Source organism: Echinops telfairi, unplaced genomic scaffold (genome assembly GCF_000313985.2).
Source record: "Echinops telfairi isolate 266 unplaced genomic scaffold, ASM31398v2 ScPeMD7_31;HRSCAF=116, whole genome shotgun sequence".
Lineage (NCBI taxonomy): Eukaryota > Metazoa > Chordata > Mammalia > Afrosoricida > Tenrecidae > Echinops > Echinops telfairi.
The window spans coordinates 23,359,726-23,373,501 of record NW_022103928.1 but is presented as its reverse complement, the minus strand read 5'-3'; the positions used below and the strand labels follow the sequence as shown (position 1 = coordinate 23,373,501).

The window sequence follows — 13,776 nt, the reverse complement described above, 5'->3', positions numbered from 1 at the left end:
CCCCCCCACACACACAGCCCCACAAGGACAAATAATGCAGGAGAGGAGAAAATGAACAACAAAACATTTGAAAACTTAATAGTCATGGATGAACAGTAACTAACCGAGCAAATTTGGGGAAGCAGGGCTCAGCAGGGAACAACCCCACTGAGTAACTAATTTACACGGACTCCGCCCCCAAGAATCTGTACAGTTCTTGACACCACCAGTTAGGTGCCTCTCGAGCCCGGCCCATTCATGTACACGTGGAAGGAGAGTGGTGCAAGGAGGAAAAGTGGGATAAAAGGGAAAGAAAATAGCCTATTTAGAAGGGATCATTGTTGCGAATCAATTAAGTTGTGCCCCTCCCCCCATACCCTTCCAAAAGCAGCAGCCAGGTCCCCCAGGCCTCGTCTTTGACCACCCACTCCTCCTGCAGCAGAAGAAACACTCTCTAGAGGTTCCCAGAGTGGCAGTGCAGGCACAGTGGAGCACTCTTTCCTAATAAAGGTAGCATAGGGCCTCTACCCAGACTTCTGCCTTCACTCATTCCCCAGATGCTATACTTCAGACAGGAGACAGGAAGATTCTTTGTGGAGAATCTGCCCAGCCTGAGAGGAAAGAAGAGCCACGGACACTGAGATCAGGGCTTCTCCAGTGATAAGCTGAGCGAGTCCATCTGCTTCAGTTAAGCCCACAGCCACTTAATGCCCAGGCCCACCCAGCCTTTTGGTATCCCTCACTTAAATGAGGCTCATCAGACTCTTGAAGAAGACTTTTACCATGAAGATAGTGAACAGAAGGAGTGGAGATGGGACTTGGGCGGAGCAGAAAGTATGTAGTCAGAAGGGCCTCCCTTGTCCTTTCAGAGCGCTAAGCAGTTGCATTGAATTCCAAACAGAAACAAACAGCCACACTGCCATCCAGTAGATCCTGTGGGTTTCTGAGACTAGAAATCTTTATGGGAGCTGCAAGGTCAGCAGCCCAGCACACTCAGAAATGAAAACAGATGGCAGAGTAGACAGGAAAACTCTGTAAGAAGACTACGTGGTGAAGGCAGTGTTCCAGGAAGTCAAGTAGAAAGTGGCGTAGCTTTTTTTCCAGGGTGAAAATAAAGACTCAAACACCAACACCAGCCTCACCGCCTTTGATTGAAGCCAACTCCGCGACCCTGGCCAGGATAAGAAATTAGAAGACTGGTCCAGGAAGTCCAATATGGAAAAACAGGCTGTCTAGTAAAAGAAAGTAGAGGACAATGGAGCGGAAGGAAGTTAATACTTTCTAATTCTAGAAAATACCCAAGAACTTTCAAATATGAGTTTCCCAATTGAAAGGACCACCGCAGATTAAAATAGCCCATGAAATTCACACTCAGGTCTGAGAGACAATCCTCCAAGCTCTCCTGGTGGCAGAAAACAACAGGTCACACGTTGAAGATCAAGGACCAATACTGCTTCAAATATGTAACAGCAACCCTGGAAACCAGAAGTCGATGTAGGAGTTCTTTGAAATTAGGAAGAAAAGGAATTCCCAGTTTAGAATTCCACATCAAGACGAGCTATGAATCAAGTGTGAGCCTAGAATAGAGATTTTCACAAATGCAGGCTTTCAAACAATGTATCTCTGTTGCTCCCTTTTGAGAAAACTGACAAAGATTATGCTCCTCCACAAACAAGGGGGTTATCTTTTTAAAATTATCATTAATTAATGTAAAGGAGGTGTGGGGCCTGGACATAGGAGAGAGATTGGGCATCTTCAAGATCCCAGCTCCCACGGCAGATGTAGGGGCATCAGCCCTGAGTGGAGAGGGTCGGAGAGCTCTGGGCTATAGTCCTGGAGATGAAATTGCTCCCTCTATGAGGTGAGAGAAACTTTGGCATTGAATAAAAACCTAAATAAAAATATAGACAAGTTGTCAGAAAGGAAAAGTAAGCATAATTATTTGGCCGGGTTGTGGATCTCTAACCAAAGTAAACGTGGGTATTGTACTAAATAAAATGAGACGATAGCTACACTAGAAGGTCTGGGAATGGGAGGGATGTATGTGCAGGAAACGTCAGGATGGTGAAAAAACGTAATCATCATCTTCCACAGTGAGGAGTTTATGAGCTAATACTTTAAGATGAAAAATCAAGCTACAGCAATGTAAGCTTTCTCTGCTGAAGAAACTATTGCATGTGGATATCTTGGGAGAGGGGTGTCATGAGGCTGCCGATGATAACAACAAAATACCTATTTGAATCTTAAAATTGTGTTCCTAAAAAAAAAAAAGTGTACCGATATAGCTAATAAAATGCTAAAGAATATATTAAAGTTTTAAAGTAAGTCTGTTTAATACAATATTTTATCAGTTCTCAAGTGCACAATGTCATCCTTTGACATTTTTGCCATCACTGAAATCCTAGCATTGTAGATTTCATGAACTATATCACTCAGGATTCGTGTTTGAGAAGTACCGGAGTATAATATGCCCCTCTTTTTTCTTTCTTTTTTCTTTTTTAAGATTTCAGGCCTAAGTCTACCTCTCCCTCCCAAAAAACTGATCGGGAACATGGACCGTGAATTCATCGCTGAGAGGCAGAAAGGCCTTCAGAACTATCTCAATGCCATCACCACAAACCATATCTTGTCTAACTGTGAGCTGGTTAAGAAGTTTCTAGATCCAAACAACTATGCTGCAAACTACACTGGTAAGCTGAGGCGTGTGTGGGCTGCCATCACCGCAGGGCAAGGTTCCCCGGCCTTTGTTGCCGGTGCCCTTTGTGAGGGGGACTCCACCTCCCGGTGGGGAGGGGCCCATGTTTGTGAGAGGGTAGTTTTCATGTACTCATTCTTACTCAGCTGCAGTTTACTGTACATGTGTAAGAAGAAAATAACTGGCTTCCAAAGTAATTTGCTTGTTCATTCATAATGTCTCCACAGAAAACTATCTGATCATGTGTGTATACTAAGTTTCTTTCTTGGCAGACAAATTTTTTTCCTTGATCTATTTGAAGAAACATCAACGTTTTGCTATCTTTAATTCCTTTTCTTTAAAAAAGATGTATGGCACTATCGTTACAGCGTTCTCTTGTTTCCTTTTCTCCCCAGTGTAATTGCCCTCCTGAAGTTGGTGTCTACTCCTCCTTCCCATTTTTAATATTCTGAGTGCGCATGTCACTTTCCCTAAACTGTACACTTTTTATACTGTTTTGGCATCTTTTAACATTTGCATATATTTTTTAAAGTTTGTTTTATTGCTAAGAATATACACAGCAAAACACATACTAGTTCCACCATTTCTACAGGTGCACTTCAATGACCTTGTGACAGTCTTCCAGTTGTGTGAACATTCTCACTCTCCTTTCTCCTTTCTGGGCTGTTCCTCCCCCATGAATCAACTCACTGCCCCCTAAGGTTCCCATCTAATCTTTCCAGTGGCTCTTGCCCACTTGATCCCACATGGAGAGATCTTAAACGAGCATGCTTCTCAAGGCAGGAATTTTTTTACTATTTTAGCTGAAGTGTTGTTTGGGTTTTAGAAGACTACAGGGGATATATTTGGTTCAACATGTAAAGATTATCTTGGGTGAGCATTTCAGGGGTTTATCCATCCCCCCTTGGCTACAGAAAGTCTGGAGTCCACAGATTTTGAAATTCTGTTTTACATTTCCCCCTTTTGATCAAGGTTCTTCTGTAGTCTTTGATCAAATTCTTCAGTCATGGAAGTCCAGCTGTGGTCTTATGCCAAAGGACACAGTTGCTCAGGAGCACTTAGCCACACAACTTCAGATCCTTCTCTTGCTCCTAACTTTCCTTCTTCCTCTGAAGCTCTGGCAAATAGAAATCAGTCTCTGTATGTTGAATGGCCGCTTGCAAGCTTTACAGACCCCAGGCACTACATATACACTGAACTAGGAGGTGGAACAGAAGCACTAAACATGTTATCAGGCCAATTTGTATACTTAGTACTATCTGTCCTAATAGAACAGAGAGTGAATAATATGTATGTATCCTCAATTTGGTATCTATTTGGTTGTTTTGTATTGACCACAGGGATATAGGGTGTCTGATTTTTTGTGTGCATTTACCTTAAGAGCAGCAGTGGCTCAGAAGGGCCCTGTCTGTGTGGTTTCACTTGCTCCCTGAGGCCCACTCAGTGGGAAACAGCCATAGGACGAGGACGCAGTTCTTTTCCAAATCTTCCCTGGATCAGAGTGCAGCCTGGTATATTTGATAGTAATTGTTGCAGCCTTTTGGAGTCTAATAGAGACGGTTGTGGAACTAAACAGATGAGCAGAAGTCACCTGATTTCTAGACACCAAACTCAGCTTAGAACTCTGGGCATTATTCATAGTCCAGTTTCCCTACTACAAGAATGATTGTTAGATACCACTTAGAACAAGTTGTATCAGATCATTGAGGCTTTAAAACTCTGCTTTTAAAGTAATTAGAGGACAGCATCTTTAGTCTTGTTCCGGGGAGAGGAAAATAGAGATCTGCTTGTCATGCAATAAACTTTTCTTTAGAGTAGATCACCTAGAGTACTTAAAAAACCCTCACGCCCAGGCCACCAACATGCCAATTAAATGGGAAGTGCTGGGGATGGGGCTCAGCCTCAGGAGGTCTGTAAAGCTCACCGGAGGTCTGCAACCGTGTCAGAAAGCCGCTGCTCTTGGACTTTCTGCTCACGTTGTGGTCCTCTGCCACCTGCACCGTCTGGGATGCCACCAAACCATTGACTCAGCTCCAGCTCACAGTGACTCGGTGTGTGTGAGAGTAGAACTGTCCCCTGGAAGGTTTCTCAGTGACTGCATTTTGCAGGTAGAGTGCCTCTGGGTAGACTCAAGCCCCCAGTCCTGTAGTCAGTAGTTCGAAACTACCAGCTGCTCTTCAAGAGAAAGATGAGGCTGTTTACTCCCCTAAGGACTTACAGTCTTGGAAACACGGGTGCTGTTCTACTCTAGCCTGCAGGGACACTATGAGTCAGAATTGACTCAATGGGGGTGAGTTTGGTTTTGTAGTATGTTAACCTTTGGACTACCTAGGCACTCTGGAAGCTTATTAAATATGCAGAATTCATCCCCTCCCGTCTCCCCCCCTCCACCCGTGCAGAATCAGGAACTACATAACACAACAACAATAACAAAGCAACTCATTGCCATAAAGTCGATTCCGGCTCATAGCACCCCTTTATTTATCTGTATGCACCTTTAAAGTTTGAGAAGCCTTGCTCTAGAATGCCCTCCTGTCCGTCACCGGAAGTGCCGTGCAGGGCTAGGGGAAACGCTTTTCCGAATGTAACCCAGAGAAGGAAAGCTTGTTTCAAGGTCGCATTGACTCAGAATTTTGAAATCTAGCATTGGGTTGTTCTAAGGATTCAAAATTTCCCCCGTTTGTTTTCGGGTCCTGTAGGACCGAAGGCATCGCAGATCCGCCTGGGGTTCCCGCCCAGGTGGCATCTCCCAGGGCCTCCATTTCTCTGCACTTCCCCTCCGTTGCCTGGCCCAGTGGGTCCTCTGGAATGACTGCTGATAACCAATCAATAGTGGGTCCTCCGAATTAGTTCCTAAGAGCAAATGTTGTCTGGAGGGCGGGCCCCAAGGTGCAGTGCACATGTCACGATGCCATTCATTCAGCACACACCAGCCATCTGCTGGTGCAGGCCTGGGTGTTGGGGTACAGCTCGCGGGCTGCAAGGGAGCTGGTGCCAGAAGTACAGTGAGCCCAGTGGGAGCTCTGGAAGCAGGCTTGTCAAGACTCTGTTTCCAGGTTGTGGCGATGACAAAGCAAGCTGCTTCAGCTGCAGCTGTTGGGTGGCGTCAAGCTGATTTTTGACTCACCGCGGCTCCAGTTAACCGAGGAGAACTGCCCTCCAGGGTTTTCGAGGGTCTCATCTTTGCAGGAGCAGATGGTCGGGGTTCTTCTATGGAGCTGATGGATGGGCTCCATCTACCACCCCACCCCCCACCCCCACCCTTTCCATTCGCTGCTGAGCACATAGCCGTTGTTCCCCCAGGACACAATAAACCAAAGTTAATACTCTCAATGTATAGATAAGGAGTCTGATACCCCCCCTAACCCCCAGCTTTTGCACATGTGTGTGACTGCTGTCCAGTCTAAATGTAACAAGGTAAATGCTAAGTTGTCCGATCTCTCCGTTTCCTTCTACTGGACCCCCTCCCATACCACTGCTGGCCTCCGTCTTGCCTACTTCTCGCAGCATGGCAGACACACAGGAGTGCAAAGCAGAAGATGCGAGCAGGGCTAGAGGACCACAGGAAACTCCTTCGAGATCCCAGATGCTCAGGGGGCACCATCCTGTGGTGATTTGGATGCTGTTTTCAGGGAGATGCTGATTTATGTTCCTCTGAATGAAAATGTCAGGCTGCTCTTGCCTCTAGGTTGATTCACCGGCTGTCTCAGGAAAAGAAAGCACTGGTTGCTGTGTCACCCGCCCCCAGGCCAGCTTGTCTGAACCCTTCCCCTGGCTCCAGGCCTTTGAGCAGTTCACTGTGAAGGCTATGGGCCCTCCTTGTCTAACTCAAAACGCATTGCCTTCGAGTCAGTTGTGAAGCGTGCGACCCTATAGGACAGAGTTGAACTGCCCCTGTGGGTTTCCAAGACTGGAACGCTTTACGGGAGTAGACAAAAAAATAAAGCAAACTCACTGGACAGGGGAGACATACCCCTGTGAGGTTCTGAGACTAGAACGCTTTATAGGAGTAGAAAGCCTCGTCTTTTTCCTGCGGTGTGGCTGATCCTTTCGAACTGCTAGCTTCAAGATTAGCCACCCAACTCATGACCACGACAACGCCAGGCCTCCATATCTAGGCCTGTCTAGGCTTCACTGCTTGGGCCACTGTTCCCCAAGGACAGTCTGCGCACCTGCCCACGTCTAACTCTTCTCTGCTTCTTAGAATTTTCCAAATGGCCTGCTGTCATTTCACCACCCAGTTTTACTTGAGTCCTTCTTTCAGGCGGTAGCCAGACTAATGCAGCCTCTCTTCCTGCTTATGACTCGGACTGAGACCGAGGATGCCTGGTTGGAGCCTAGCCTGGGATCCATGCTGGCCCCTGGTGAAGGGCTGCTCGGGAGCCCTCGGGATAGCAGCAGCAGCAGCTGTCTCCTCTCCTCCCAGGGTCTCCAGCTGAGAATGCTGGGCCCTCCAATTCTTTTTTCTCTGCGGTTACCAAATTCACAGAAAGAAAATTAGCCCTGTGTTCTCTGTGGGAAATGGTGAGGGACTCATCCGAATCATCGTTCTTAGGGTTGGCACCCTGTCATCTTCAACGCATGCTGTTGTTAGGTGTCGTTGACTCTACTTGGACTCTGACCCAGTGTAGAACAGAACCAGACGCTGCCCCATCCTGGGCCAACCTCACAGTTGCTGTTCTGTTTGAGTCCATTCTTGGAGCCACATTGTCAGTCCATCTCGTTGAGAATCCTTGTGGGCCTGGTTAGATTTATCCCTATTTTCTCCTTTGGGGATAAACATCACCCAGTTGTTAACGTTCTGTTTCCTTGATTCCCTTTTCAGGGTTCTTGTCAGTGGAGAGGAATACAATGCCCTGTCACTTTGTGGAACCCTTCAATTCCAGTAGCTTTCTTGTGGAATCTGTAGGATTTCCTAGGCATAGGATCATATCTACCAGTAGGGATGTTTTACTTCTTTCGTATTCAGGTGCCCTTTACTCCCATTCCTGCCTTATTGTTCTGGCTGGGACTTCTCTAATAAAATATTGAATAAGAGTGGTGATCATAGGCATTTTCAGGGGGAATGCTTTCAATCTCTCTGTTGAGAATAATGTTAGCTATTGGTTTTGTAGGTATAGCCTTAATTATGTTGAATTTTTCATCTGTTCCCCCTTTGCTGAGTGTTTTTGTGAGTAGAGGGAATTGGATTTTATTGAATGCCTTTTCTTATTTTACTTTATTAAACATTTTTATTTTCACATTCAATAGTTCACTCATATCAAGAAGAGTTATGTAATGATAACCAAATCATTAGTAGGAAATATTCTTCTTTCTTGTACTCATTGTAATTAGCTCCCCATTTTGCCCCAGCCTCCCTGGCCTCCCCTCAAAAAGCCCCTCATCCACCCCTCTGTATCCACGAGGGCTGTTGCTCTGCAGGTTGTACATGTTATCCTTACCTGACTGTGGCGTCAGGTGTGCTGGCTTCATCATAAACTGTATTAGGAAGTCTTCCTGCCTCTGCTATAGTCGGGAATGGTTTTAGTAGACTTGGTGTCAACTCTTCTTTGACTGCGGGTAGAAATCTCCAGTAACACCATCTGGACAGGGATTTTGTTGTTGTTGAGCTATAGTACACCATCCTCATTTTCGGTTGCTGGTCTATTTAGATGTTCTGTCTCTTACTGTATTTGTTTAGGTAGATGGTGTATTTCAAGAAATTTGTCTATTTCTTGCAGGGTTTCAAATTTGTTAGGGTAAATTTTTTCTTAATATTCCGTTGTGATCTTCTTTATCCCCATTGGCTCTGTCCTAATGCCGCCCTTTCAGTTTCTTGTTGTGGTTGTTTGTGTCTCCCGTTCTCCTTTGACGTCGGGCCAGTTGGGGGTGGAGGGGTGGGGGATGCTGAGCTACTGACATTGTTGGAGCCCTCTTTCCCACTCAGTGGAGGGATGGGTGGCAGGTGGGAGGAATATGGTGGGCAGCTGATGCTTGGTAGGCAGGGCGGTGGGAAGAGGTTGTGGACAGGGCTTACACCGTAGCGCCTGGGCATGGGGGACAGCAGAGTAAAGGAGGTCATGCCCACTAATCACTAGGGGGACAGGGGTAGGGAAAATGTGGTCTTCTAGTCACCAAGGCTAGATATCTGGGTACTTCCTGTTGGCTTCAACCAGCAGTCAGGACCTATCCCTGACCAAGTACAAGGAAGGGGGTGCTGCCCAGAGTCTGGTCAAGCCAGGGACTTCTTGCAGACACTCTGGATCTGTTATACTGACTGCCACTGGTGAGTCGTTCTGTCTCGGAATCCTGGCTCCCGCCCGTGCTCGATGGACGCCAAGATCCCTGAAACGGATCCACCCTCCTACCCTCTCCCACTTTCCATCCACTCCATGCCCTGCTCACTCTGCTTCACTCTGGGTACGTCTGCACACTTCCTCAGTCCCCTGCTGGGCATTCCTCGGAGTTGCCTTACAGTGTGACCCTCCCAGGACTGCTGCTGGCTTTGTCTCACGGTGGTCTTCCATGTGGTGTCTGTCTTTGATTGCTGGGTTTTCGTTTTTCGGTTTCTTCCTGTTGGTGCCAATCTCATTCTTTGCCCTTCTGCTTGGTGCTCAGGGTGCCAGTGTTTTCACCTCTGTGCGTGTCACTTGATTTCTTGCTTTGCTGGAGTGGGACACCCTCATGCGGCTGTCTTACTTGTGATCAGTCTTTTCTGATGAGAAGTCCACAATAAAGGAGTTAAAGTCTCACTACCCTTACTTTCAGGGATTGTTCTGGTTCTAGTTCTTCTACGGATGGTTTATTTGCAGTAGAAGATCTAATTGAGTGTCACCTGTTCCACAGGGAGAGCAGGTGTCTCTCAGTATAGAGGTGTTTGTGTGGTGAAGCACATATCCTACCTTATCAACCCTTACTGACAGGGCACTCAGAGAACGGACTTTTTGTGTCCATGTAAAATCATTTGGACCGGACATCAGGAGGCCCAGCTCCTACTTGCAGCATTTCTGTTCTCTGGGCCTCAAGAAGTGAGGGAGAGGGGAGGGACCTGGTGGTGATGCGACTCCCACCTAGTCCTACAATCTCAGGGAAGACCTAGAGGAACGGCTTTGGGGATCAGAGAAAGGGGGGAGGAGGAGCTATATGTAAAGAAGAGCAAGGGTTTTGGAGCCTTGGAGGCCCAGACAGGCTCTGAGCTGCGAAGATTGGGGTCTGCATAGTGCAGGGCTGGCGAGGCAGCATTTCTGCTGGGATCCAGGGGTTCAGATGCTGCTCTCAGTGGAGGCCCTGGTACATGTGGAGCCTGAGCTCAGTGGGGAGCATAGGAAGCCCCGTACAGCTTCTCTGCGTTTCCTGTCTGGGCCGTGTTTATCAGTATTTACTGAGCTCACAGTTTTCCTGCTAGTGTCAGTGTGAAAGAAAGAGCAAGCAGGGTGTCTTACTTTCCAGGGATTTCACCTTCTAACTTAATATCCATTCGACATGTTTTGAGCCCATCCTTCTTACGTCATCAAATATTTATTGAACACCAATTATTTGCCAGCTGCTATCAAAACAGCAGCAAGGAAGGTGTAGTTCTCCCAACCCTTATGCTGGAAGACTGAGAGGTGAAGGGTCAGGCAGGTAAACCGTCGGGATGCAGGTAGATGGTACAAATCGGAATGTGGTAGGAGGCTGCTCAGAGAGGTAGTGGCTACACTGGGCCCTGAGGGGTGAGTGGGAGTTAACCAGGCCAAGAGACAGAGGCCAACGCTCCAGGCAGAACAGCCCAAGGAGAGGGAGTTCCATGATGGTGGACTTTTCCCAGATAGCGATGTATCCTCACGGGATCAGTGTAGGGCAGGCCATGGTGTGTCCCCTAAGCAAGGGACAAGTACAGTACCAGGAGTGCACAGGAGAGGGAGCAAGGGTGACCAGGGGAACAGCAAGAGCTTCCTGGAGAAGCTGTCATTTGGGCTGGGCCCTGAAGGAGAGATGTGCAGGAGAGGAAAATGCTTCCCAGGCCAAGGGAGGCCACTTTCAGAGCCAAGAGAGTATGAGATACCTCACACTGGGAAAGAAGCCAGAAAGGCCGGTTGCAGCCGAGGCACGTTGGACACTAGGTCTAGAAGCTTGATCTTGATTTGGTAAGGAAATGGAAAGCCAGGGAAAGCTCCTGAGTGGAATTGATGATTAAGATTGAAGCGTGTTGCTTGAATCTCGGGGAGAGAGGGTTATTTTTGAAGCATGGTAGTGTTTTTTTGCCCCCACCCCCCACCCGCAAGAAAAAATTCAGTTCAGTGGAAAGAAAATGCCCTTCAATAGCTTGATCTTGAAGGTTAAAAAAATAAAAATTTAAAAGATGCTCTTTCCCAGTCCTTAATTTATCACAGGAGCAGGCTGTGTTTCCGTCTGTTGTGCACAGGGTTGCTATGGGTTAGAACCGGCTCGATGGCACCTAAGGACAACAGCAAGTTAAGTATTGTTGAATAGTAATTTTGTGGGGAATTATTATGCAACAGCATTTATTGTTTGTTTTGAAGTGTCTGTTCATTACAGTGTCTGAGAATGACCCAGTACCACATCTATAGAATTATTTTTCACCATCCTTCTCAAAGGTGACATGAATAATTTTCACACAGGTACTTTGCTTTCAAGTTAGCTTGTGTTCAAGTTGTTTAAGACTGTGTTCAAGTTGTTTTAGAAACAGTACATACACTTTATGTCAGTATTCCAGAAGAGTTTTTGTCCTGCTTGATCCTGCTGACTGCTTTGCCCTACTTGCCCTAACTGCTTTGGGGCACTTGGAACAAGTGGGAGCAGAGTCAGCTTTGCCTTTAGCCATCGTGTTTTCTTCTGAGTAGATGTTGAGTTTGTAAACAAATCACTAGTAAGTTGAATCCCACCCCTACCCCCCCAGGATCCCTTAACTTGAGATGTTCTGTAAAGCATCTCAGAATGATATTGGCTGCCCAGCTGGCTGCGTGATAATCCCAGACTTGGTCATTTGTACTTACGGAGAGCCTTTTGCTCCCTCACCAATCACATGTCTCACCAGTGGCCTGGAAAGTCATTAATGCAGGCCGAGGTGCAATTCCACAGTCAATCTGGAGGGCAGCTGCGTGCTTCCAGGACTCCGGAGTGGCTTCGTTTACTCATTGTATTGAGGGGAAGTGGCAAATTACAGATGCTGCTTTTTTTGCAGGAAATGTGAAAGCACAGTTATTCTGATAATTTCTTAATGTACTGAACCTTACCAGACTTCCTCTTCTCATCTTAAAAGGGGCAAACATTCAGATGACAAAAGAACACACAAAGGATAGCTTTTTTTCTTCTTCCAGTTAACAAGCACTGGGTGACTTCCCACAATAGAACCATATTATTGCTGTGCATAGATATTTTAAACACTGGCTTTTATTTCCAATATATATTTAAAGCTAATCGCTTCTTTGTAGGTGAAAGCTATAATTCCCTGAGGAATGCCGATGGGTTAACTATCACTGGGAGCCAGTTTAAGTGCGGTTCTAAGCTGACTTCAGAACCTGCTTGGAAACTCGTGATTAGTTTGTGGTCTGGTGCATATAATGAATACTTGGCTTAGGCCACCTCGTTGACATGACTTGGATCTTTCAATAAAACCTTTTGTTTTCCACATTAGCCTGCTCATTTACATGTTTCAGATTTTCTAACCAAACCTTTTCCCCACCTGACTAGTAGTTCAGTATTTTGAGAAGCAAGCCGTCAGCTGAGAGTCTGACTTGCAGCAGGAATGTCTTGAGCACAAGGCGCTCTTCTAGGATGTCTGACTGATGAGTTTCTCACGTGTCGTTGCAGAGATTGCCTTACAACAGGTGTCCATGTTCTTCCGATCAGAACCCAGGTGGGAGGTGGTGGAACCATTGAAAGACATAGGTGAGAAACTGGCCTGTCTGTTCTTAAATAAAAAAAAAGACAAATAGCATTCCTTATGGAATGCTTTTTTTTCCCCTTCGTAAACAGTTTTGTATGTATATAATCCACATGCCATCCGATTCAATAGTGCAGTCATCCTAGGAAGAGTTGCACAATCACCACCGCAGTCGGTTTTAGAACGTGCTTTTTGTTCTTGTGCTCGTGGTCATGAGCTCCCCATTTCCCCCAACCTCTCCTGCCACACCCCCAAGAGACCAAGGTACTGCCACTCTAGAGTCACCTATCGCAAATTTTATATACAAGAAACGAAAAACAGTAACAGAGAACACCCCAATTGAAAAGAAACAGAATATATTAAAAACTGAAGCAATTTTAAAATAGGTCAAAAAGGAGGTCAGGTCCAAGCCTGGTCTGGCGCCCTGTTCCGGATCCCTCTTGTGACCCCCAGTCGCTCATCAAACCCCAACTGTCAAAATAGTGAGGCAGAGCTTGAAAAGCGAGGAAGGTTTTCCAGCAGCCCTGCACAACCTGCGCAGTGCCAGAGAGAAGCGCGGCGGAGGCCTCCTTGACGTCTCCGCCAGGTGGCGTGGGCCCTGCAAAAGGACCCCGCCTTTCGTTCTGGTGCCCTCTCTGAAAGCACGCCGAGGTGCTCTTCCTTGAACTTGATGTGGACGCCTGCCAGGCTGTCCCTTCAGAGTGAAGTCAAAAGCATGCCAACATTTCAGTTTTATGAAAAGGGACAAAAGGTGGGCGAATTTTCTGGGGCTAACAAGGAAAAAACGTGAAGCTACCATTAATGAGTTATGTTAATTATGCTTTCTGAAAATGTAACTAGCCATCCGCTGTGTAAAACTTTTTGTATTTACAAAAAAAAAAAAAAATCAAGTATGAAGACTATATACCCAACTACCATCTGATTACAGATGACAATAAAATATTAATTTACCCTTTTTAAAAAAAAGGGAAATCAAATGATAAGTGTTTAACCTAACTGAATCTACAGTCATCCACTTTTCAGTGCCCTCTGCATAACAGCAAGGCTGTTCACGTCCCTGGTGTCTGGTCAAAGGGGATTCACTGGAGGCTCCATCCACATGTATTTCCCTGTAATTGTTCTGTAAACTGAAACATCTTTCAAATAGGTCAGATAGGACCAACGAAGCTCTTCAGACAACTTCCTTTCCCTCTCAACCACTTGAAGATATGGTTCTTAATGTTTGGTTTCTGCCATC

The 13,776-nt window shown here is 46.2% G+C and overlaps 1 protein-coding gene across 8 annotated transcripts in view; it reads left to right on the top strand.

Annotated features, from left to right (window-relative positions):
- The window catches only part of PXK (PX domain containing serine/threonine kinase like), a 175,061-nt gene that overhangs the window by 49,488 nt on the left and 111,797 nt on the right, over positions 1 to 13,776 (top strand). For all 8 annotated transcript variants that reach the window (XM_045290012.1, XM_045290010.1, XM_045290011.1 and 5 more), the window contains exons 4-5: positions 2,483 to 2,669; positions 12,467 to 12,544. In XM_045290012.1, coding sequence (XP_045145947.1) covers positions 2,483 to 2,669; positions 12,467 to 12,544 — 265 coding nt within the window. The remainder of the gene's footprint in view (positions 1 to 2,482; positions 2,670 to 12,466; positions 12,545 to 13,776) is intronic.